The sequence below is a fragment of the Cibotium barometz genome, chromosome 41 (genome assembly GCF_041138505.1).
Source record: "Cibotium barometz isolate CiBa-2024 chromosome 41, ASM4113850v1, whole genome shotgun sequence".
NCBI classification, from domain to species: Eukaryota; Viridiplantae; Streptophyta; class Polypodiopsida; order Cyatheales; family Cibotiaceae; genus Cibotium; species Cibotium barometz.
The window spans coordinates 34,558,479-34,583,854 of record NC_141086.1 but is presented as its reverse complement, the minus strand read 5'-3'; the positions used below and the strand labels follow the sequence as shown (position 1 = coordinate 34,583,854).

Genomic DNA, 25,376 nt, shown 5'->3' with positions numbered 1-25,376 from the left:
GACATATGCACGAAGCATATACACTATAATCTGATTCATACACTCTGTTTGCTCATCAGACTACTGTGGATGATCAGAGCAATTCACATTCAAAGTAACTTCCTCGTTGTAAACCATTCGGAATAAAGTAGGAAAGCATGGCATTATAACAGCAAAAACCAGGGATTCATCGGCGCCCCGACATACCCACATCTGCATATGGAATAATCGACGTCTCAAGTTAGTCATATCAACATAGAGAGTCATCAACGTCTTGATGAGTCACATATGTCCATCCGTAAACCTATCAGGTTGATTGTGTAAATCACCTAAAGTACGGAACTAGAGAAAGAAATGCCAACAAAGGAAGAATCCAAATTTCCTTATCCGAACACAACAAGATAAACTTGTTTGAACTCTAAAGAAAGAGATTTCAACAAGTGAAAATGCCGACGAGATTACCCTCATCAAACATGCAGGCTATAGATAAAAGAAATTTATCTAGAGAATGCCCACAATATAACTTATAGAGTGAATTTAGAAAATGAGATTGTCTTTGAATGTTGAGGTCAACATGCTAAGTGATGTAAGCAAAGCAACAATCTTGAGCCCAAATTATCCCATAAGATAATATATGTGAGGGATTACTAGCGTCCCATACCACCATGATACCACCCATACATACCTTAACAATTTGAAACTCCCTAGTATGCCGTCTAGGAAAATATAAATAAAATCCTGTATAAAAGGAATAAGATGGCCTTATCCAGACTTTCACATACTAAACCTGTCTCTATATACTTGAGACTACATCAAGGAATAACCCTTATCGAGTACATCATTAGAAAAGAATTTTGAATTATTGGCGCCTTTCTAATGATAACTACCCAAAACACAGTAAAGTTAGGGTAGAAAAATAACTCACCTAGATACATAAGCAACTAGGTATCCGAGTTGGAATATATACAAGAGTATAAGAAATATACTCCAAAATTACGTGCAAAAAATGAAGGCAAATGCTACCTTCAAAGCACATGTAATTATTCAAAAGATCAAAAGATCCTTATAAAACCATGGATAAAAGCATAGAAGCTCCTAGAATCCATAAAAACCATAGTTGATCATAAAAATCAATGCATACCATCTAATGGACATAAATCATGCCAAAAGAAGCATTAAAATTGGTGGCCAACTCATCAATCTGGAGTATATGAACATTGTGTTGTTCAAATAAAACTCCAAGGTAAGAAAGTCAAACACATGTATGTAACACTCAATAAAAAACCCCTAGACACAAGTGATCTAGGTAGAACTTGATGAGTCTATATAAAACTTGGAAAACATCCAATAAAAATCCACCAAAACAAACCGATCAACTAACCCATGATAGAGGCTTAAGAAATTAAGCACAAATCACACTTAAAAAAGTGAAAAAATAAATTATCATGGAAAAGTGTCAAAGGTGAAACACGCTTTGAACGTAAATTATAGCCATCAAAAGAAATTAAGGAACATGTCCAAAAAAAATGGCTAAACAATGGTAAAAAATCATGAATACATCGTTTAGAATTAATCCAAACATAAATATCCATTAATACGAGGTATAATCGTATTAATAATATGCGAATAACCCGCATCTATTTAATGTCAGCACGAGAAAACGTACTTCAACATTAAATAACCCTCGAAAATATTAAATTCTCGAGAAAAAGAATTATCATGATTTTTTTTCTAATTTTTTCTAATTTTCTAGGGCCTCAAAATATGATAATTTTGAATTTCACCAAACCTATCTTATGGCATTTCAAACCTATATTTTTTCAAAAAAGATTTAGCAATCAATTTTGCCAAAATATCATTGATATTTTAAAAAATATCAATTTTTAGGATTTCTAAAAATAATATCTAGAATATTTCTAATTTTTCTCGAGAATCCCATCGTTCACCAAATTTGCAATTCCGCCCGACAATTCTCAAATCCAATGAAAGTTTTTAATTTTAATGGATTTTTTAATTTTCTGTCAAAAAATATATTTTTAAAGGAATTTGAATGGTCATGGGTGCCCGAATGGACACACCACTTGCCAAACACTAACCCCACATTTTTTCAAAATTTAAAATAACTTTTGTCTAATTTTTCACTAATTTTCAGGAATTTTTTGAAATTTTTAAATTACCCCGAACGCATTCAGAATACGAACGGTCAAAAAAAATTCAGAATTCCAACGGTTTTCCCGGAATACGGAAAGCCAAAAGTTTTGGGAAAATGGAAAGACAAAAAAAATCGGAATGTGAAAGATCAAAGGTCTCCAGAATACGGATGGTGAAAAGTTTTTCCGAAATTCGAAAAGCCAAAAGGTTTCTGAAAAACGGAAAGCCAAAGTTTTTCCGGAAATTGAAAAGCCAAAAATTTTCAAGAAGAAAATTTCAAAGATTTTTCATAGATTTTTTTTCTCAAATCCAACAGTTTCCATTATTTTCCAAGCTTTTTTTGAAATAAATGCAAAAGCTTTTTTTTTGAAATAATAAAAAACTTATTTAAAAAAAATATAAATAAAAATAAGCTTTTTAGCTTATTACCATTTTGATTTTTTCGGGGGGGGGGGGGGCGATTTTTTTTCGCTCGGCTGCAGCGCAGCCCCCTTCCCCCCCTCCCCCCCACGTCGCCTGCGCGTGGACAAGTGAAAGAGAGAGGGACTCTCTCTTCTCCCTTCTCTCCTCCCTTTCCTCTCCATTTCCATCTATCTCCTCCAATCTCTTCTCTCTCTCTCTCTTAATCAGAGACATTAGCTTATAGAGCTTATGGGTTCACCCTTATAGATGAGCAATGGAGTTGACACTTGAAAAGTGGGTCGCTCTAAGGAAATTAATGGGTTTGGGGCTTGGATAGCCAACAATGGTTTCGTAACCTTTAGTGATGTAGAATCTTCACCATCAATAATCATGTCTCGTGTGATAGGGTTTCTCTTTGGGATCTAGACTTTTTTGGGTGTTGGTGGTGAAGGTTCTTTTGGGTGTAAGCATGTTAACATTTACTAAATAGCATGTCCATGGACATTGCTTGCTAGCATATGCTATTTGTCTTTCTATTTATTTAACAAGGTGCCTTTTGAAAAAGAGTTTTTTTTTTTACGAGACGTTTTTAATACAATTTAAAAAAGAACCCTCAACAGGGACAGCTTGGTTCCAACTGCATGGCTTTAGTATGGACAGGCTACCTCCATTTCAGTACTCCCTGGATGCACCCTCCCTCTCTCACACGGGCAGAGATTACCAGACTTATCAGGCAGGACTTGACTCAGCTGGACACTAGGAGGACATGGATACAGCCGACACACGAGCTTGGTACGAAGATGGCTTTCTATAGAGATCATCTTCTCCAGCTCACGCAGGTTGGGTTTGTGATTAGACCTAGCTACATGGATACTCGTCTTTCTCATGGGGTACGGTGTGCTATCGGTCAGATGCGCACATCCTCACACCAGCTAGAGATTGAGACTGGCAGATTCAGAGGAATACTAGCTGAGGCCAGGATTTGTCAGCTGTGCCAGATGGAGCCAGAGACAGAGTTACATTACATATGTCACTGTCCAGTATATTATGAGATACGATGCCGTTTTCATTGCCTGTTCAGAGAGGGTTTCGGACCACTTTCTAGAGTCATGAGATACCAGGATTAGAGATGCCTTGGATTATGGAGTTGCGTAGACATAGAGAGGGTCTCTTGAGAGGGAGGGGATCAGAGAGGGAGAGACACCTACAGAGGCAGATTAGAGACTTCTTTCGACCAGAGATTGAGCAGTCAGGCCAGCAGGCATTGCAGCTAGCCCCAGAGTATAGCCGCACCAGAGGTACACAGATTGATTGGGCTATAGAGCTGGGGCGGTCCAGGCGCCACAAGATGAGAGGCCCATCTCGACACCGGCGGAGACAGGGCTGATTGTTGAGGACAACAGAGGTGCATTCTCAGTAGTGATGGAAGAAGTAGTGATGGAAGGGCTGATTTGTTGATATACACAAATGTTTTGGTGGACACACACACTCAGAACGCCCTGTCTCATTCTTCCTCTCTCTCTCTCTCTCTCTCTCTCTCTGCATGCCACGAGTCTTACACGCGAGGAGAGAAGGCAAGAAGGCCTTCTATCGAGATGGTCGGGTTATCATTGATGGCCGGCCCATGGATTAGCGGTTTGGGGCCTATGGGACATAAACCAGGCCACTGACAGAGATACACATAGCAGTATGGAAGCGTAATGGTTCACTATGGGTGCAGCGTGGACGACTGGAGCATGTTATGGTGGGGAGAGACATCATACTTCTGACAGAGACACATCAGAGCCCAGAGAGAGGGCTACCTCGAGTAGAGGGATTCCAGTGGGAGTCAGCATACAGGAGGACCACACGCCAGGGTACCTCGAGAGGGTCGGGGGGGGTAGCAGTCCTATTCAGACGGGAGCTACAGGGGAGACTGAGAGTGGTAGCACAGGATCCAGAGGCCAGATACATGTGGATCAGCTTACAGCTCTCACAGGACAGGGTTATATACATAGCTCTATGTTACTTTTCTCCATCAGGATCCTCCTATGTCATTACAGAGGACATGCCACAGGAGGAGGAGACAGGAGCCTCGCCATACACTTGTCTGTCAGAGGAGATTATGCATTATTCTACACTAGGGGAAGTATTTCTTACGGGTGACTTCAATGCCCACACACAGAGCAGACAGTGTGAGGTGTATGACTATGATGACATGGAGATCCTCCACCCTGTGGATCCAGAGGAGATAGGGGCTAGTCGGGCATCAGAGGACACTGGACCAGACAGAGGACATTATGGGGACCACTTACTGGAGTTGGGAGCCAGGCATCATCTCGTTATTTATAACGGGATGCTACAGTGGCCGGGATCAGGAGGGCTGACATGCTTCCCACATGGGGGTCATACACGGACCGGAGGCACGGTGGTAGACTACATTATGGAGTCTTTGGAGGCATCACAGCTTGTCACCTCATGCTCCATTACACCTCGTCCATTTGGGGAAGATCATACATACTTGGCATTTTCACTAGCCGGATCACCAGTATCACCAGCCTCCCACATACCGACGCCACACACTACCATCTACTTCACACATGACATGGCAGACATATACACTGGCAGAGTAGAGGATGGGCTCCTACTCATGGATCCGCTGGCATCTATGGATACCATTACAGCCCAGCTGGCATCACTCCTACACACGGCTGCATTACAGAGCTTCCCACATCGTGTACACTCAGGAGAGCCTGCAAGACCTGGGACTATGCCCCAGAACAGATGGTATGATGACGAGTGCAGAGCCCTATACTCACGGCTCCGCATACAGAGAGCCTTGGGAGCCATCACAGAGCAGGAGTCTAGGAGAGAGATGAGGAGACTTACTCGCCGCAAAAGACGGGCCTTCGCAGAGATACAGGAGCTAGAGATCTTTCATTTCTTCATGAGTAGAGATAGCCCTGTCTCATGGCTGCACTTCAGAGAGCCCCGGACCCCGACACCTATTGCAGACCCACAGACATGGCGCACATATGCAGAGGGTCTATACCATGCCCCACAGCAGCCACCTATACCTCAGCCACAGGAGCCTCGACCTACCACAGCTAGCTTCTTTACCCACTCGATGGTACAGGAAGCTATCCGCCGCCTATAGCATGGACGGGCCGCCGACCATATGGGCCTGCAGGGTGAGCATCTCATATATGCAGTAGATTCTTTAGCTCCTTTTCTTGCACACCTGTTTAATAGGGCACTAGCAGAGGGTTTGCCTGCGGAGTGGACAATGCACACCATTGTGCCGATTCACAAAACAGGGGATATGCTCGATCCGAGCAACTACAGGACGGTTATGGTTGGCCAAACTCTATGGTGCAGTGCTGGAGCAAGAGCTTAGCTTATATGCTGAGCGAGCAGGTTTACACTCATCAGGGCAGGCAGGCTTCAGGAGAGCTTTCTCTACCACTGACCATGTATTCACTTTGAGATGTATGATTGATCAGGCCAGAGTGAGGAAGAGAAAGCTCTATTACTGCTTTGTGGATTTCCGCAAGGCATTTGACACAGTACCACGAGAGAGGCTCTTTCAGCGCCTGCAGTCTCTTGGCATTCCAGCAAATATGACATGAGGCATCTATGCATTATATGAGCAGGTTTTTGGGCGAGTCAGATGTCCAGGAGGTATGTCCGAGACTATTGCTAGCACCATTGGTGTGAAGCAAGGATGCCCACTTTCCCCCACGCTATTTGGGTTATACATTGATGAGGTGGCTGACTTCATTACACGGGGAGGCGGAGATGGAGTTGATTTAGCAGGTACCTCAGTACATATTATGCTCTATGTTGATGATATTGTATTGGTGTCTGAGTCTCCAGGTGGTCTACAGCAGCATCTACATGCACTCGATGATTTCTACACACAGAGGGGTCTTACTGTGAACCTTGGGAAAACCAAGGTTATGGTCTTTCATACATCGAGACAGGGCAGGAGTCAGCTGACATTCACTCTCGCAGGATGCCAGGTGGAGGTGGTGACATCATACGTGTACCTAGGGGTTACCTTCTCTGTAGCAGCCACACGCTTCACCATGGGTTCAGCAGCCAGAGCTAGATTGACACGGGGATATGCAGCATTGGCTATGCTAGAGAGACAGTGCCACCAGGCGCATTTTCAGGAGCCCCGGACGAAGGGGTGGTTATTTGACACATTAGTCACACCGGCATTGATGTATGGAGCAGCAGTATGGGCGCCAGGCCTTGCTACCCATTGGTGGACACAGATAGAGAGACCACAGGCCCTCATGATGGCACGCATGATACGCAGCAAACCGTTAGTACCTCATGACATTATCCGAGCAGAGTTTGCTGCGCCTCCTATGATGGTAGAGGCCATATTTCAGACTTTATGCCTGCTAGACAGATTCAGAGAGATGCCACAGGACAGATTATCATACAGAGCTTTTGAGCCATCTAGACAGTTGGCTGAGGCAGGAGACAGAGGATCATGGTATGCACAGGTCACACATTGGTTCTCACAGCATGGCCTACACATGGATCATCTACCACCATTCCAGTATGACAGGGATGCACCACATATCTGTCTCTCTCATAGTGAGAGGAACAGAGTATTGAGACAGGATCTATGGCAGCTCTATACACGAGAGACATGGATATCGCCTACACAGCCTCTTCCACCGAAGATGCTATACTACAGAGATCACTTCATGAGTATCACTGATGATGGATTTATAGAGAGGCCTAGACATGGAGGGCTTTTTACCACACGGCTCCCGAGTGACTATTGGTCAGCTTAGAGTTTCATCACACCGATTGGAGATTGAGAGTGGCAGAGCAGCACGGATCCCCCGAGAGGAGAGTGTATGCAGATTGTGCAGAGAGGAGGTGGAGAGTGAGGAGCATTATGTATGCAGATGCAGAGCATATACAGCCATTAGAGAGAGATATCCCATTTTATTCAGAGAGCCACATTCCCTACGCCAGATCTTTGAGGCAGCAGACCAGCACATACTGGGGAGATACATTCTAGACATACAGCGCCACAGAGAGACATTATTACAGGCTCAGACAGCTCCAGAGGGGGGGCGACACACACAGATGACTACATTTTTTCAGAGATCCATCCCACTCCCAGCCCCTACATGGCAGGGAATTACTCTCCAGAGAGCAGAGACACTTAGAGCCCGCAGGAGACAGAGGACACCTGGCTTTCGGACACCACGCCTATACCAGAGAGAGATGACAGAGATCAGAGCTCAGTTTCACAGAGAGGGTGCGGAGCGACTGGCTCGCTTCAGAGCACACCCAGGCATGTTCTTCAGGAAGCTGTGGACACCCCCTTCACTGATGTATACCATTTTATACCCCCAGTATGGTACAGGATGGAGCTAGCTAGGTTGCATATCATGATTGTATACTCCATGCATATAGCTTTGCATTCTCCTAGTAGTAGAGCTCCATCCCCTGCACACCCAGATTCAGCTTTTTTATTTAGTACTTTTTCATTTTGTTGGGATGACAGAGGATACCCCATACAGGTACTCCGATTTGTCTCATAGACCGAGTTCGGTCTTTTGGAAGACGTTAATAAAATCTTTCTTTCTTTCTCTCTCTCTCTCTCTCTCTCTCTCTCTCTCTCTCTCTCTCTCCCGCTGAGAGACATCTTTGGATAGTGAGGTGTATGATGCTTACCTCCTTTGTTGTTGGAGTTTTCGTCCCAGATGTTATCCATTAGGAGCTCCTAGTACCGTACTTTTTCTCATAGTTGTTCCAGTTTCAATTAGTTGTTTAGTTGTTTTTAGCTTTTCTTACACAGACATTATATCAGATCCACCAATTGTTGTAACCTTTTTGGTCTCATAGGTCATTTTGGCCTTCTGAAGACGTTAATATATCATGTTATTTCATTTCTCCCTCCCAAACGTGGACATTAGAGGCAAGATTACAGGGTTGATTGTTGAGGACAATAGAGGTGCATTCCCAGTAGTGATGGAAGAAGGTAAATTTTTGTATTATGATTGCAATGTTCATGGAAGAAGATGGTACATGCTACATTTTTGTATTGTTACCAAGTCACTTGACTGGATTGTAAAGCTCACTTTCACTAATTGTAGGATTTCAAAGACATGAAGATTCAATCAATCATATCCTTTTGGAGAAACAACTTGAATCATGTGCCATCATCAAGGAGTACGAGGCCAAAACATGTTGTAAGCATCAACGTGGCAATACCATAACTGAAGAATTGAAAGAACTAGTTTACTCATTTTGGGAATCTGAGTCACGTGTTTCTCCCAATAAGACGGATGTTTGTAGAAAAAGATTAGGAAAGAAAAGTTACATCATGTCTTTTTCGCGGTCAGCCATACATGTCTTCGAAGCGCCTTCGTACGATGCAACTGTTGTGCCAATCTCTCGGAGCATGTTATCCTTCCATTTCTGCATCTCTTTTTTCATTTCCGTGTGCATCAAGGCTTCGGCTAATTCCATCTCAACCCGTACTTGGGCTTGCATTCCTCCCTTCAATTGGACATATATCTCTTCCTTCAGCGTTTCGTATATCACTTTCCTTTGGGCATGCATCTGCTCGGTCCATTCCTTTTCAAGCTCCTGTCGCATGGTGTTCATCTCTGTCCTTATGTGAAGATGTAGCTCCTCATAAAGGTCCTCATCTCGTCGGGCCATCTGCGTAATCCTTCGTGAGCCAGGGGACATGATTCCTTCCCTCAGTCTTCTGCGGTAGGCATTTGGTGCCTTCGTGGGGGTGTGAAAGGTTGTCTCACCATCTTGTTCCCCCTCTAGGGGTTGAGACATGTTTTCCCCTACTAGTTGCTGCCTTGGGGGCCTGAGCAAGGGTGGGTGGGAAAAGGCCGCAAAACTGAAAACTGGCAATGCACCTTAGAGTAAGGGTGGGTGGGAAAAGGCCGCACCTTACTGTACCTCTTGCACCTTACTGTTTGCACCTGCGCAGCCTGCCAGTAGTCCTCCAGCCGTCTGCAGTTCTTCCCGACAGTATGCAGAAGAGAGAGAAAGGGAAGTATAGTCCCTTTTGTGCTTTCTGCAACTACCTGCAAACCCAGGCGCCTCCTACAGTCCTATTTGCCTGCAGCCCTGCACCTTACTGTACCTCCTGCACCTTATTGTACCTTCTACCCGACTGTACCTTCCAGCAGACAAAATGAATCTACCCTTGCAAAGAGAGCGAGAGAGAGGGGTAACCAGCACAATCTATCAAAGAACCTGTCCAGTGGGTCGAGGAGACAGACGCTGGTTGCACAGACGAGAGCACGGCGGTTACCTCCAACTCGATCGCCACTGGTTGCACCGACGAGAGCACGGCGGCCACCTCCAACTCGACTGCTGTCCAGTGGGTCGAGGACGGACGCTGGTTGCACAGACGAGAGCACGGCAGCTACCTCCAACTCGATCGCCACTGGTTGCGTAGACGAGAGCACAGCGGCGGCTACCTCCAACTTGACCGCTGGTTGCACAGACGACGCAGTGCTCTAAGCACAAACGGCCTGCACTCCCTCCTGATCGGAATGCTTACAGCACCCGCTTCTCTTCTATCCGGCGGAACTGAGGTAACCGAGAGAGAGAGAGAGAGAGAGAGAGAGAGAGAGAGAGAGAGAGAGATTTTATTAACGTTGTCAGGCAAAATTTTGTAAAGGTGTTTTGGGCTTGTGTACATATGGGATGCATGGCATGCAAAAAAGCTTTGCCCTGAATGCCCTGGCAGGTGTACAGAGTGGATGGTTTTGTAGTAGGCTAGTACATGCATGGTTTTTTTTTGGGAGTAGGTGCTTGAGGTTTGAAGTTTCTTTTCATTGTAGCTATGCGTATGGCCTTGAGGAAGGTTGGTCTCCAATGTGTGGAAAGCTTGCGGAAGGCCTTTGATGTTGGCAGCCTTTGGGCTTTGACGCATGTATGTTGGAACAGGATGATTTCATGCTCCTTTAAGAGCTCTTGGTAATGCCTCCATATTGGGATAATGATTGGACAAAGCATGTATGGAGTCATGGATTTGATAGTGCACTCTTACCATATATGATGCCTCCACGTGAAAATATATGGGAACCCCAAATGTGATGATGGCTGGTCGATCGTGGGCTGATTTTGGATGTTATTCTTTGGCGCCTATACTGTGTAGGTGTTGGCCATATTTAGTAAACATGTGAAGATGGTTGGCAGCGCATGGGCAATAGCCATGTTTGGTATTTATGATGTAGCTGATCGAGAAACAGTGGCGGCTCTGCTATGGAGATGGTCGTGGCCATCGCAGCGTATATACATGATCGCTACAGTGTGTGGGGCTCTGCGGGAGGAGGGTATGGTGGTTGCAGAAATGAAGGACCCTGATTGCCAAGGCGGCAAGAAAAAATGTGTGAAGAGGAAAAGTTCTTGAGGAGCGAGGGTGTGCAGTCGGTTGTTGGAGCAGTCGGGTTTTGTTGGGGCAAATAAGTGGTTGTGGAGTTGGCAAAGAGTGATTGTCTGAAAGCTGCAGTTTTTTGCCATCCTTCTCTTGACAACATCAAAGAGGCAGTAGCCAGGGCTCGGGTTAGGGAGGCACCGAGGAAAAAAGTGCGTGAAGGGGAGTTTTCTAGGAAGAACATAGAGCGGCTGCAGCCGCTGCTGCCGCTGCTATTATGGAAGAGTCTGCTCTGTTGCCTAAGCTTGATAATGTCAGAAGCTGGTGGTGTGTCGACCTGATGTCCTGGAAGTTCCCTATAATGGGCAGCAGATAAGTTTGAAAAAGTTGATGAAGGGTAAGGAGTCTGTGTATCGAGCTGAGGGCTCTACCGAGGACTGAGAAGCGATCCATCGCCTACAGTCTGGACATTTGGAGCATGATATCAGGCGACCAATGAAGTGGATGACAGAGGCGGGTTCTTTTTGTTTGTTTTGCTGCCAGTTCTCTGAGGCTGGTGATGCCAGAGAGAGTTTTTTATGTGTGTGTACATTGTTGAGGTTGCCGCAGAGCTGGTAGCACAAAGAGAGAGAGGGTGTCTTGTTGCCTTTACTGCCGCAGAGATAAGAGCAAAGTTTTCTTTTTGGTTGGGTAGTCGCCTCAAAATGCAGAATGGCGAGCTGAGTGGCCAGCTGGCCGAGCTTATGTTGGTGTTTTTCCTTTTTGCCGCTGGTGTCTGAGGCCAGCTCATGGGCTGAGGTGATGATGTTCTGAGAGGAGGTGAGAAAGGGATCAGTCGTCATGTTTGTGGGCAGCTCGTAGCCAGAGGGTGTGTTGTTTTTTGCTAGTATTGCTGCTGCTGATGGTGAGCAGAGATGTGTTTGTTTCTTGTGTGTGTTGATTTGAAGGAGAAGGCGTGATTGACGTGTTTGGTGGTGTAGTCCACGGATTAACACTTTCACAGCGCACTTTGTGCCAGCCTTCGATTACCTCGTCATGCACACAGTGGAAGCATATGTGTTTGCTATGGTGCCCCCGTTTTGTGCTAGTGATTCCAAGGTTGGGGGAGTGGGAAGCTATAGAGGCCTGTTCCCTTGTTCTTTTTTCCACTCTACAGCTTTTTGGTGCCCCCACTGAGGAGAGCTAAGTATTTTTCTTTGCCTACAAGGGTGTATGCCCTAGGGGTTGAAGGTTTCACAGAAGGTGTTTTTCTTGTTTTTCTTGGGATTTGAGGTGAATCTTGGGGATTAAAATGATGTCATATCCAGAGTTTTTTGGTGGTCCTAATGAAGATGTAGCAGATTTTCTTGAAAGAATGGAGGTTGCGTGCATAAGCAACCACATCAACGAGCCGGCACATGTATTGTGGTTGCTGAGTATATGTTTGAAGGGAGATGCGAGGACATGGTTCAGAACTTTTGAAGAGTCATTAAGGGATACTGAGCCACGCATTCCAATGACCGAGGATGGATTGAAGACTGCACTTTTGAACAGGCAAGAAGGTTGAGGTTCCAGACGGAGTCTGGCATGAAGTGCAGGGGTTGACACAGGGCGAATTGGAGCCAATTGATGATTATGTAAAGAAATTCTCCTTACTGTGGGAGACCTTGTGCAGGGCTTTGGGGGAGGATCAAGTGCCTCCGGACATGATGAAGAAGGATCGTTTTGTTGCAGGATTGAAGGGAGGCATTCGCTGGAAGGTTGAACTAAAAAAGCCCAAATCTTATGAGGATGCTGTGGAGATTGCCAAATCAAAGGATTGGAAGTTGCAACGGATGAACCAACTGGGGATGGTTCCAGTGGTAGTGAGGCCTGAAATTAGAAGGGTAGAAACGGTACCGATGAGAGCCATGCTGGAAAGAGTGCAACCGACAGAAGCTCAAATGAATAAGGCCACACCACAGGGGACAAAGGTGGCACCCACAGCTGTTACAGCTTCTGATGAAGGGCTTCAACAAGACATGAGGCAAATAGTGGATTGTATGAAGAATCTGAGTTTGAAAATGATAGGGAACACAGGTGGTGGTGGACGTGGCCGAGGCAGAGGTTATAATCAGGAAGGGGTTGAAGGTCAGACAAGCTATGGAAGTGGCCGTGGTTTTGGCAAGGGTAGACGGTTTATTCCTACATGTTGGAATTGTGGTGAATTGGGGCATATAAGTCCCGATTGTGATAAGCCGCCGCGAATGGGGGGTGATATGTATCCCTACCCTCTTAGATTCCCAATAGGGCAAATGATTATGGAATTGAAATTAAAGGTGAAGCAGGGACCAGTGGGCTGACAAATGAGGAGAAGGGTAAAACTAAGGTGGTGAATGTGGTCACCCTTGAGAAGACGAAGGAGACGGAAGCTGATGTAATGCCTTTGGGGAAATGGACGCCACAGGAAAGGGAAGGCAGAGATGCTGCAGGGCCTAGCAAGAAGAAAGGTAAAGTGAAGGAAGGAGGGGATGTAAAGGTCAAGCGGTTTATGCTTTTGAGTCTTTGGATGATGTACCTTTGTGGGATGAGTGGGATATAGAAAGTCTGCAGGATGATGAACCCGAGTTGGAGTTGGATGATCAGATATGTATTCATGTTAAGAAAGCCACGAGCAGAATTGATGCTATGAGGGAGGAGCGAGACCAGAAGACTATGAATGATGTTGATGCTATGGATGAGATTATGGATGCTGTGATAGATGAATTTCTTATTGGCCTTGATAAAGATAAAACACACAAAAACTGAGGTGGATGCTTTGGCAATGGTGCCTTTTGAAGGGGAGTTTGTTTTTCCTGTAGTGGATGGCTTTGATGGTGATGTTTCTTATGTTAATGGACAAGAAAGTGCTATGGGACAACAGGTTATAGAGTCTTGTTCTTTGGGATATGCACAGCATTATCAGTTATTATTACCCTCAACAGGAGTTGCTTCACTGGTTTTCTAGTAATAGTGTTGACTACATCAGTGATTATGGAATTGAGATGAGACAGGATGCTATGTATGTCAAGAGCTTTGTTTCCAAAAGTTCTTATGTTATGCTGTGGGATGTGGGATGGCAAACTACGTCTTGGGAAGATGACAATGTTTCTTCGAACACATGGAATAGAGATGTTTTGGTTACATTGTATGATGCTCAAAGGATTGACAGAGGGAAACGTGGTCGTATGCTTTTTGTTGCTGATCATAAATGATTTAGCAGGCTAGGGGTTGGGCAAAGTATGTCAGGCAAAATTTTGTAAAGGTGTTTTGGGCTTGTGTACATATGGGATGCATGGCATGCAAAAAAGCTTTGCCCTGAATGCCCTGGCAGGTGTACAGAGTGGATGGTTTTGTAGTAGGCTAGTACATGCATGGTTTTTTTTGGGAGCAGGTGCTTGAGGTTTGAAGTTTCTTTTCATTGTAGCTGTGCGTATGGCCTTGAGGAAGGTTGGTCTCCAATGTGTGGAAAGCTTGCGGAAGGCCTTTGATGTTGGCAGCCTTTGGGCTTTGACGCATGTATGTTGGAACAGGATGATTTCATGCTCCTTTAAGAGCCCTTGGTAATGCCTCCATATTGGGATAATGATTGGACAAAGCATGTATGGAGTCATGGATTTGATAGTGCACTCTTACCATATATGATGCCTCCACGTGAAAATATATGGGAACCCCAAATGTGATGATGGCTGGGCGATCGTGGGCTGATTTTGGATGTTATTCTTTGGCGCCTATAGTGTGTAGGTGTTGGCCATATTTAGTAAACATGTGAAGATGGTTGGCAACGCATGGACAATAGCCATGTTTGGTATTTATGATGTAGCTGATCGAGAACCAGTGGCGGCTCTGCTATGGAGATGGTCGTGGCCATCGCAGCGTATATACATGATCGCTACAGTGTGTGGGGCTCTGCGGGAGGAGGGTATGGCGGTTGCAGAAATGAAGGACCCTGATTGCCAAGGCGGCAAGAAAAAATGTGTGAAGAGGAAAAGTTCCTGAGGAGCGAGGGTGTGCAGTCGGTTGTTGGAGCAGTCGGGTTTTGTTGGGGCAAATAAGTGGTTGTGGAGTTGGCAAAGAGTGATTGTCTGAAAGCTGCAGTTTTTTGCCATCCTTCTTTTGACAACATCAAAGAGGCAGTAGCCAGGACTCGGGTTAGGGAGGCACTGAGGAAAAAAGTGCGTGAAGGGGAGTTTTCTAGGAAGAACAGAGAGCGGCTGGAGCCGGTGCTATTATGGAAGAGTCTGCTCTGTTGCCTAAGCTTGATAATGTCAGAAGCTGGTGGTGTGTCGACCGGATGTCCTGGAAGTTCCCTATAATGGACAGCAGATAAGTTTGAAAAAGTTGATGAAGAGTAAGGAGCCTGTGTATCGAGCTGAGGGCTTTGCCAAGGACTGAGAAGCGATCCATCGCCTACAGTCTGGACATTTGGAGCATGATATCAGGCGACCAATGAAGTGGATGACAGAGGCGGGTTCTTTTGGTTTGTTTTGCCGCCAGTTCTCTGAGGCTGGTGATGCCAGAGAGAGTTTTTTGTGTGTGTGTACATTGTTGAGGTTGCCGCAGAGCTGGTAGCACAGAGAGAGAGAGGGTGTCTTGTTGCCTTTACTGCCACATAGATAAGAGCAAAGTTTTCTTTTTGGTTGGGTAGTCGCCTCAAAATGCAGAATGGCGAGCTCAGTGACCAGCTGGCGGAGCTCATGTTGGTGTTTTTCCTTTTTGCCGCTGGTGTCTGAGGCCAGCTCATGGGCTGAGGTGATGATGTTCTGAGAGGAGGTGAGAAAGGGATCAGTCGTCATGTTTGTGGGCAGCTCGTAGCCAGAGGGTGTGTTGTTTTTTGCTAGCATTGCTGCTGCTGATGGGGAGCAGAGATGTGTTTGTTTCTTGTGTGTGTTGATTTGAAGGAGAAGGCGTGATTGACGTGTTTGGTGTGTGATACTCATGAAGTGATCTCTGTAGTAGGCTATCTCTACTCATGAAGAAATGAAAGATCTCTAGCTCCTGTATCTCTGCGAAGGCCCGCCTTTTGTGGTGAGCAAGTCTCCTCATCTCTCTCCTCGACTCCTGCTCTGTGATGGCTCCCAAGGCTCTCTGTATGCGGAGCCGTGAGTATAGGGCTCTGCACTCGTCATCATACCATCTGTTCTGGGGCATAGTCCCAAATCTCGCAGGCTCTCCTGAGTGGACACGATGTGGGAAGCTCTGTAACGCAGCCGTGTGTAGGAGTGATGCCAACTGGGCTGTAATGGTATCCATAGGTGCCAGGGGATTCATGAGTAGGAGCCCATTCTCTACTCTGCCAGTGTATATGTCTGCCATGTCATGTGTGAAGTAGATGGTAGTGTGTGGCGTCGGTATGTGGGGGGCTGGTGATACTGGTGATCCGGCTAGTGAAAATGCCAAGTATGTATGATCTGCCCCAATAGGACGAGGTGGAATGGAGAATGAGGTGACAAGCTGTGATGCCTCCAAAGACCCCATAATGTAGTCTACCACCGTGCCTCCGGTCCGTGTATGATCCCCATGTGGGAAGCATGTCAGCCCTCCTGATCCCGGCCACTGTAGCATCCCGTTTTAAATAACGAGACGATGCCTGGCTCCCAACTTTAGTAAGTGGTCCCCATAATGTCCTCTGTCTGGTCCAGTGTCCTCTGATGCACGACTAGCCCCTATCTCCTCTGGATCCACAGGGTGGAGGATCTCCATGTCATCATAGTCATACACCTCACACTGTTTGCTCTGTGTGTGGGCATTGAAGTCGCCCGTAAGAAATACTTCCCCTAGTGTAGAATAATGCATAATCTCCTCTCACAGACAAGTGTTTGGCGAGGCTCATGTCTCCTCCTCCTGTGGCATGTCCTCTGTAATGACATAGGAGGATCCTGATGGAGAAAAGTAACATAGAGCTATGTATATAACCCTGTCCTGTGAGAGTTGTAAGCTGATCCATATGTATCTGGCCTCTGGATCCTGTGCTACCACTCTCAGTCTCCCCTGTAGCTCCCGTCTGAATAGAACTGCTACTCCCCCCGACCCTCTCGAGGTATCCTGGCGTGTGGTCCTCCTGTATGCTGACTCCCACTGGAATCCCTCTACTCGAGGTAGCCCTCTCTCTGGGCTTTGATGTGTCTATGTCAGAAGTATGATGTCTCTCCCCACCATAACATGCTCCAGTCGTCCAGGCTGCACCCATAGTGAACCATTACAGTTCCATACTACCAGAGACAGAATCGAGATGGAACAAGAGAGAGAGAGAGAGGGAGAGAGGGAGCTTAAAAGTTGAGAGAGGGAGAGCTTGAAAGTTGAGCTTGAGAAAGAAAGAAAGAAAGAAAGGTATATTAAGCATCTACTAAAGACGCAATGGCCCTATGAGACCAAAGTGATACAATAATGTCCATGACATATCTCATCATGGAATGGAAAATAAAACATAAAGAAAACATAAACATAGCTATCTGATACAAAACTGTCCGTGGAAACTCATCATGGAATACTAAGAACATAGAAACATCAAAGCAGCATCAGCTCCGAGTAGATGGTATACCACTCCCCAAAATATCAAGCATGGGGCTAATGAGTATGGCCGAGAGGTCTCCCTCAGCTATGTCACGTGGAAAGGTAGCTCGATGGCGGTGGAGCATGTCTTGGATCTAGAGTTGATGAGGTGATCGTGGCCGATGGCCGGGGGGCCGAGGGCGTCGGGCATGTTGGTGTGCGGAGGCTTGGTCTGAGGTAACTCCTCTCGGGCGAGGTAGGTCCGGAGTAACTCGTGGAGGATCCACTATATCAGTGCCCTCCACCTCTTGGGTCCAGAAGAAACTAGTGATGGTTGGCTGGCGAGGGAGGGGCCGGAGTGGTTGGGGCCGAAGCTCTCTCAAGGTGTCATGTGTCTGCAGAGCTCAAGCAGGAAGAGGCCTAGGCAACGCTGGTCTTGGAAGTCAATGATCCTGGAGAGTGGACCAAATCCCTCACGAAATAGATAGTGCAGCATATGTAATGCTTCTCCGTCTCAACCTCTATGTGGCATAATTGGTAGATCCTCTCCTCTCTGGGTCTCCGTATGAGCTTCCCAGCTCTGAAGATGCGCTCAACTCTACCTGTCTCCACTCTGAGGCGGTGGGATGAAACCTATATCTAGCCAATCGCAATCCGCATGGCATGGGACATGTGAACACTCAAGTAGCCCGGTTGCTGGATGAATCCATCCTCAATGAGTGTGAGAAAGTGATCTCTGTAGAAGTGCATCTTCGTGGGGAGCTCCGGAGGTGTGATACATGTGCAATGGGTTTAGAGGCTAAGAAGATCTAACCAGATAACCCAGTTGGTATCCTCGTGAGAGAGCCGGAGAAAAAGGGAGGCGAAACTATAGGGGGGGTGCGCGGTCCATGCGGAGCCCATATACTGAGAACCAAGTGGAAACTAGTGCATACCATACTCCAGAGTGGCCCTCAAGTGCTAGATGTCTTGAGGACTCAAGGCAAGCCTTGGATACCTGTGGGGATCCATGTGACTGATGCGATGGGGGTATGTGACTATCTCGAAGAGTGCATCCACTACCATTGGGGCTGCAACAAACTCTGCTTGGATAATGTGGTGTGGGACTGATGGTTTGCCGCAGATCATACGAGAGAACATCATGACCTGGGGCCTCTCAACTCGCTACCAATCCTCATTGGATAAATCTGGGCCCAGAAGGCTGCTCCATACATCAAGATTGGTGTGACGAGGGTGTTCAAAAGCCAGCCCTTCGTCCTGGGCTCCTGGAAATGTGCCTGGAAGCACTACCGCTCAAGTAAGGTCGAGGCGAGAGAGAGAAAGAAAGTTGTATTAACGTCTACAAAAGGCCAAAATGACCAATGAGACCAACTATGTAGCTGGTGTATGGCAGGGAGAACAACTTCCTTAGGCACAATGGACTGCCCTTCAACACCTCTGAGGCTGCTTCCTCAGCATCAGAGTCTACTTGGAAGAAAACTCTCCCAAGTAACCTCACGTCTTTGAAGTGGAGTACGAACTGGGAGGGGCAAGTATCCCATCATGGGCCTGGAGATTGGATGGATGTGACTCGAAGATTTTGGCAATGATAGTCGTCTTGGTGTCTCTTTCAATCTTGGCGAAGAGGGTCGCGAGCTTGTCTTCTGTAAAATTAATGGTTTGCCCAGTCGCACGAGAAGAAGTGGGAGTCTGAGTGAAAAAGGCCAACTTGAACACCAGGAAAAACTTTCCGACTCTGAGGGTAAATGGGAAAACGAGGGGCTAAGTCCGGGCTGGAGGCGGAGGCAGGGAAGCAAAAGGAACAGAGCTGCAAAGAGGGGAAAAGAAAGCGAGCAGGGGGAAGAAGAGGTGGCCAGAAGGGATCAGCAGGAGGGGGAAGGAATGGCAGGCAGAATGGCTCAGCAGGATGGGGAGCTTCACGACCCATTTTGACTTTCACCAAAAAAATTTGCCTGCTTTTTGATGTTCTACTTTATAGGATTAAAGAAGGCCTAGTAAACCCTCCTTCATAATGCAGATCAAGAAGTTGGTGAAGGAGAACGAAGTGAAAAAATTGGATTGGGATCATCTGATGGAAACCATACTGGAGTCTCGTCCCCATACACAAGTATGCCCATGGAATCCCTTCCTTCCATTTCATCATTTGTTTTAACTATCTGCAAAGAAAGTGAAATGTTGGTATACCTTCCACTTTTTTGAGTCCAGGTGCAAGAGACAAAACAAGTTGTACCAACGAATGTTCAAGAAAAGGCACCACTCACGGAGGAAAAGGTTAATACAAACCTCTCACGCCTGTGTACTTGTATGGATTTTTTAATGGATTTTGTGAACCTGTCAGTAGGCTCTTGCTAGAATGGTTAGCTCATGTCTCACCCTGCTCTAAAGGTGTGAGTGCATATCGTGACACATCTCTGGAAGGGAAAAAAACAAATTTGTAAACCTATTATCCAATGCAATGTATGCCACATGATTTATTCTATTGTTTGAATATAAAGTGAGAGAATGCTAGTACCTCCATTATGGCCTTTTTTCTAGTTTGAAGAGGTGGGGAGATTGTGAGCTGATGTACTCAATTCTCTCCTGTTTATGTCTTCAGCTGCAAGAATTGGTGAACTTATTCATTGCCGGTGATGCGAATCAAGATGGGGTTCTGACATTCACTGAGTTTAGAGAGATTATCAGCACAGCCGATCCATCAATCTCTACACAAAGTGCACTGAGAATGTTTAGAGAGACCCTTCTGCTGATGCCAGACGGTGGGGATAGCATCAGCCCTCAAGCATTTGCAACGATTGCTCATGACCATGGCATCAGTGCCCCTCCAACAGTTGTTTTTGATCTTTTGAAGAAAACATGGAACCAGGTAACACTAAAAATTGTTTAATGTAAATTGTTTGATTTCCTTTGAATTAATGTTCAGGCCAGGAAGTGTCTCTTTCTTTAGAAATTCCTGACCAAGGCGAGCTGTCTCTCTAATTCCAAACCAAGGCAGTTAGACTCTGTCTATCACAAGTCCGTTGATTTTTATTTTTTTTCAAACAAAGAGACTTCTATTAAGTATGATAAAGTCTATACAAGATCACGGCCATAAGCAAGATCTCATCAAAAGGTGTAAGGAAGATGCAGCCAAACAGGGGCACGGTGGTGCCAAGAGAGCCTAATGGGGAGTTGGATAAACTTATATACCATGGTCCCACACTCTCATAAAGCAGCCCTCTTTGCTTCTGCTGCTCTAAAGGGTCTCTGAATACAAGCCCATGTGGCCATAGGGTGTGAATAATATCTCCCCAAATGCGAGAGATGCTCATAAGAATCTGTGTGCCCTCGATCACCTCTGTTTATCTGGCTCTCCACTTCTATCAAACAGTGATGGCTGGCAATGATCTCTCAAGTAGTGTCAAGCTTCCCAAGGGAACAAGTAGGGTGTGACTGCGGAATCCGTTCAATTTTAGATATCAGACACTAAGAAGTTAGTCTAGAGAGGCTTTGCTTGGACCCTAGGTACTTGGCAGCCATGTGTTTGTGGACCTCACTGCCACAGCTGTTTGTGACTGAGAGCATTCAGAAAATTGCTTTCTGCAGTCTGGCTAGACCAGATTTGGAATCCATTGGTGACAGTTGCGAATTGCGATATTTTTGATACATTGCTTCTTGCCAGTGCTTGTCACACCATACTAATTCAGTTGCATGTTCAGGAGCTAAGATATTTATGAGGGGACCTAGCAGATTGTGCTCCCTCCTACACTGCTCTTGGGATAGTTCTTGTTATGAAGTTCGCCGATTCTCCTTCAGACTACATTACTCAGCAGCAGACTCATCTAAGGACTATTATTAGAAACTTGCCAGTTTTGTGGATATGGAGATGGAGCCATTGAGGGCAATTAAAGCTTCTGTATACGGTCACTTCACCTTGTCTAATACGATTTACACATGAAGTACTTCTAGAACAGATGGCCTGCTTAGTTCTGCTGACATGGTGTAAAACATAAAGCTTTTTTTGATGTAATGCTGCATTGTGATGGTTTTGATGCAGTTGATCCACATTTGTTCTTTGTGCATGCTCTTTGAACATGTGCACTGCATGGTTTCGTCGGTTTAACCCGGATTATACATGTTGGGTTGTATTTCTGAAGGTTCAATCGGATGTAAACGAGGACAAGATGCAGGAGGCTTCTCAAAAGAAAGAATTTGAGGGCCTCAAGAAGACTTTGTTGTCCATGCTGGCTGAGCAGAAGAAAGTGACAGAAGCAGTTCAGGTGTTTCATGATCTTGTATTGAAGTTTTGTGGTGGAGATGAAGAGGAGGAAGCTGATCAGGATATCAATACAACATCAGAAGCAGGAGACTTTGCAGATTGAGGCGATCAATCCCATTAAACACGCGAAAATTATGGATGCTGAGGACTCAGGAAACATGCTCCAGATGGAAAGGCAACATTCATTCTGTCACAAATTCCACCTCACAATATTGCAAACATTCTAAGATACTGTGGATGTAGATTTTCAATGTCTTTCTTTCCTATTTAACTCTCTTAAGGGCTTGTATCCGAGAGACAGCTTCTTTAGTAGAGTCTAGGATATTGTACAGGCTGAGTCACTGATATGTGCATAGGAAAACCATGTTAGTCTTTGTTGGTGTTGGCATTGATGCAGCAGAATTGGAAATAAGTTCTTGCTTGCATGTCAGGTTTAAGTTATATTGTTGGACCACTATCAAAAAGTAGCAATGCATGTTTTTATTGCATTTGATGGCTATATATATATATAACTGGAGTTCAAAACAGAGCCTTGCCACGTGCAACTTGGCCTAGCTGCCAATGCAGTGAAAAAGGCCATTTGTTTTGGTCAGCTACAAAACCGCACCTTGGCTAAAATCTCTTTGTTGCTCCTCGTCCCAGGAAAGCATAAAGTGAAGGCTATTGAGAGGTGCATATGGGGTGTTTACAAAATGTTCTTAAAACATCATGTTTTGAACAAAAAATGGTTCAATAACTTTAGTGTGGGAAAGGCTACAACATAATAACTAGCCAATGATACTTCATTTTTGGATGAGCCCACAAAATCAATGTGAAAGGATCCTGTTGCTTTTGGGCCACCAAAGTTTACTCATATTCAACTCTATTTAGCAACTAACTGTCACAAGTGATTGATACATTTATTTATGAGCATATTATTACTCACAGTTGTGGTTGCTTTCTAGACTTCTTATTTGTGTCAATGTAAACCAAATCTCATCCTTGTAGCACCAACATCTTCATTTGACATGAGAACCCTTGTTCTCTCTACATACCCACCAGGACACACCTGGTCGTAGTCAAACTGAAAAAGTTATGAAGGATACCATTAACTTCTAAAATTATTGGAACATCCTATGTAAGCTATAGCACTTGCAAACGATGATGGTGAGACTAAAGCCAAGTAGGGAATGAGATGATGAGCATTCATGTGTTCCCAAGGCTCTTTAGATAGCAACTAGTGCAAAAGGCATGATCTAGAGCCTTCACATATTTGAGTCTCCAAAGCTGAGGCAATGTGAGGTTGTATTGATGCCAAGTTGAAATCCCAGTGAGATGCATGCCATGGTGTCAAGTACACGTGTCGCCACACTTCCATGTATATACAGAGTGCTTTAGATGCCTTGGGTAGATTCGAACCCAAGTCCTCTCTTTGGGAGGCTGGAGTGCTCCACTCAGGCTGAGCCCATGGTTGCTCTCTGTTAAAGATGGTATCAAAGAAAGTGCAAATAAATTTGTATATATTCTCTTCAAACATGTTTTTTTGTGAAACGCCATCATTCACCTCTCAAGCCAGCTAAGCCAAGTGGGGTTTTGGTCAAAGGTGAACTCCCAATTTGCATGCAAAAAGAGTGGTTATCCATTCTTTATATTCCCCCCCCCCCCCCCCCCCCCCCATCTTTGGAAAGGAAGGCCTAAGCTGCATTCCATGTTTTGGATAATTTAAACTCTTGAAAATTAAAAAGGCCCAATAATATCTTAGTGTGATAGTTCATTGAATGCTCTTGGTGATATGGTGAGTGATTGATAAAATAGTGATTGCAATTTTTAGTCAAAGAAGGATTCCAAAGGAAAAACAACAAATCATTAAATAAATGATCATGAAAAAAGTTATACATGTTCAAAAGAAATTTGGAAAGGCTATTTCCTTCATAACATTGTTGAGAGTACATAACAAGGACATGTACAAATCTTTGTTTGGAAGGTCCTCCCTTAAGAGCTTTGGAATCAATCCAATAGCTGTTTGGATGGAAAGAAATGTTTTTCCCCTTCTTTTTTAAATAAGGTGATCACATCAACTTGATTAGGGTTTGGGTTGGGGACTAGCGATAGAGCTCTAGGCCATCTTGGAAACACCCTCGACACAGAGGTAAATGAGAAAGACATGAAATCAATACCAAAAAGACTGCTTGCTTACACAAGAAAGGCCAAACTTCATAAAAACTAAATTGACTTCAAAGAGCACATGACACTTTTAGTAACACATTCATCAGACAAGAACAATTGTATGTATATGCAGAAACATCGGCCCTCTAAATTCGTTTTGGCAAGGATCAGTTCCATTATTCTCGCGAGAATCTTTGTAGGGTTGTTCAGGAAGCTCAGACGATCTACTTCCTCCTCATTTTGGGAAGACAATGAGAAGGATTACCTCAAAGAGGAGAATATTAGTGAGAGCCTTGGAGGATGCACCTGAGAAAATTATGTTTTGTTCAAAAATATGCATTGAAAGTGAATGAGTGTCTATGATCCCACCAGGTGTTTCCTTTCATAATTCTCACAAATAGGCCACAATGAGTGGTTGTTGGTCCTTTTATTTAAAAAATGGATCTTCTTGCAAACAAAGTCTCAACGCCTTGATTAAGACCAAAGAGGAAGATTGGATGAGGCCCATGACCCTTATTTGTCTTCACTTCTCATTGCCCATTTAGCTCTTGGGTTGCTGCTACAAACTAGAAGATTGAGAGTGGTTAGTGCCCATGACTCTTATTTGTCCCAATTTTCTTTAATTCCTCCTTGTCTATTTAGCTTGCAGGCTGCAGTAGGGGGCGTAGCACATTGCTCCTATTTGGTTATCCCATGTATCTTGTTTAGTGCAACCTATAACTAAATATATATCTTTTATATTGATATCCTTTAGAGCTAAGCACAAGGTCTTGATATGCCTATATTGGAAATTCAAAAGAGGGAAATACAAGGATAAGGTGGTTGCAATGGCTTCTCGAGTTGTGGGAATTCGAAAGGAGAAAACCATCTAAGCACAAGGTGGCTATATTTGTGGTGATTTTTAAGTCATAAAAGGCGGACACGGATCCCCAAACCCGAGGGCAACCTAAGTACCCAAGGATATGCTAGAATGCACCACATGTGATGTGGATCATTGTCCCATAAAACCTTGAAGGCATTTGCCAATTCAAAGCAAGAGTTCAATAATAGGGGTACTCTCACCTTGTAAAGGGAGATCATACAAGAATTAGCAAGCTTTGTCAGCCCCTACTATGATGTGCTTGACCTTGTAGTCTAGTGTGAGAAATCGTGCTGAACTACAAGCTTCTTCATGCAATATATGACATGCTTCTTCATGTAATATATTTCATGCTTTGTACTTAGACAAGGATGTGTATGGTCTCCTTGTCGTAAATCCAAAAAATCCAATTTTAATTATTCTCACCTTTTACAGCATTTTAATTTTTGATAGTGTAATCTTCATGGTCTTTCCATTCCTAAGCTTTGAGATATGGTATTTGGACTAATGAGTTGAATGTTAGCTCACAGTGGAGTTGAATTCACATGCACAATGTTCAATGAAAAGAACACAAGGATGTAGAGTGTGACAGAGATAAAGCTCTCTGCAAGTACAAAGGAGAAAGTACAAACGAGCAACAAGCCTAAACAATGGATGTGGTCACTTATATACTAGCTAACCTTAAGGTATCTAATCACACTTGGATGACTATGGAAAAAAAGTGTGCATGG

At 44.9% G+C, this 25,376-nt stretch overlaps 1 protein-coding gene across 1 annotated transcript in view; it reads left to right on the top strand.

The window, feature by feature from the left end:
• Window positions 1-22,129, top strand: part of LOC147614904 (uncharacterized) — a 57,724-nt gene extending 35,595 nt beyond the window's left edge. Inside the window, exons 4-7 of the mRNA XM_086780230.1 lie at window positions 19,404-19,493; window positions 19,592-19,657; window positions 19,983-20,249; window positions 21,520-22,129. Coding sequence (XP_086636356.1) covers window positions 19,404-19,493; window positions 19,592-19,657; window positions 19,983-20,249; window positions 21,520-21,744 — 648 coding nt within the window. The 3' untranslated portion in view covers window positions 21,745-22,129. The remainder of the gene's footprint in view (window positions 1-19,403; window positions 19,494-19,591; window positions 19,658-19,982; window positions 20,250-21,519) is intronic.
• The last annotated feature ends 3,247 nt before the right edge of the window (window positions 22,130-25,376 follow it).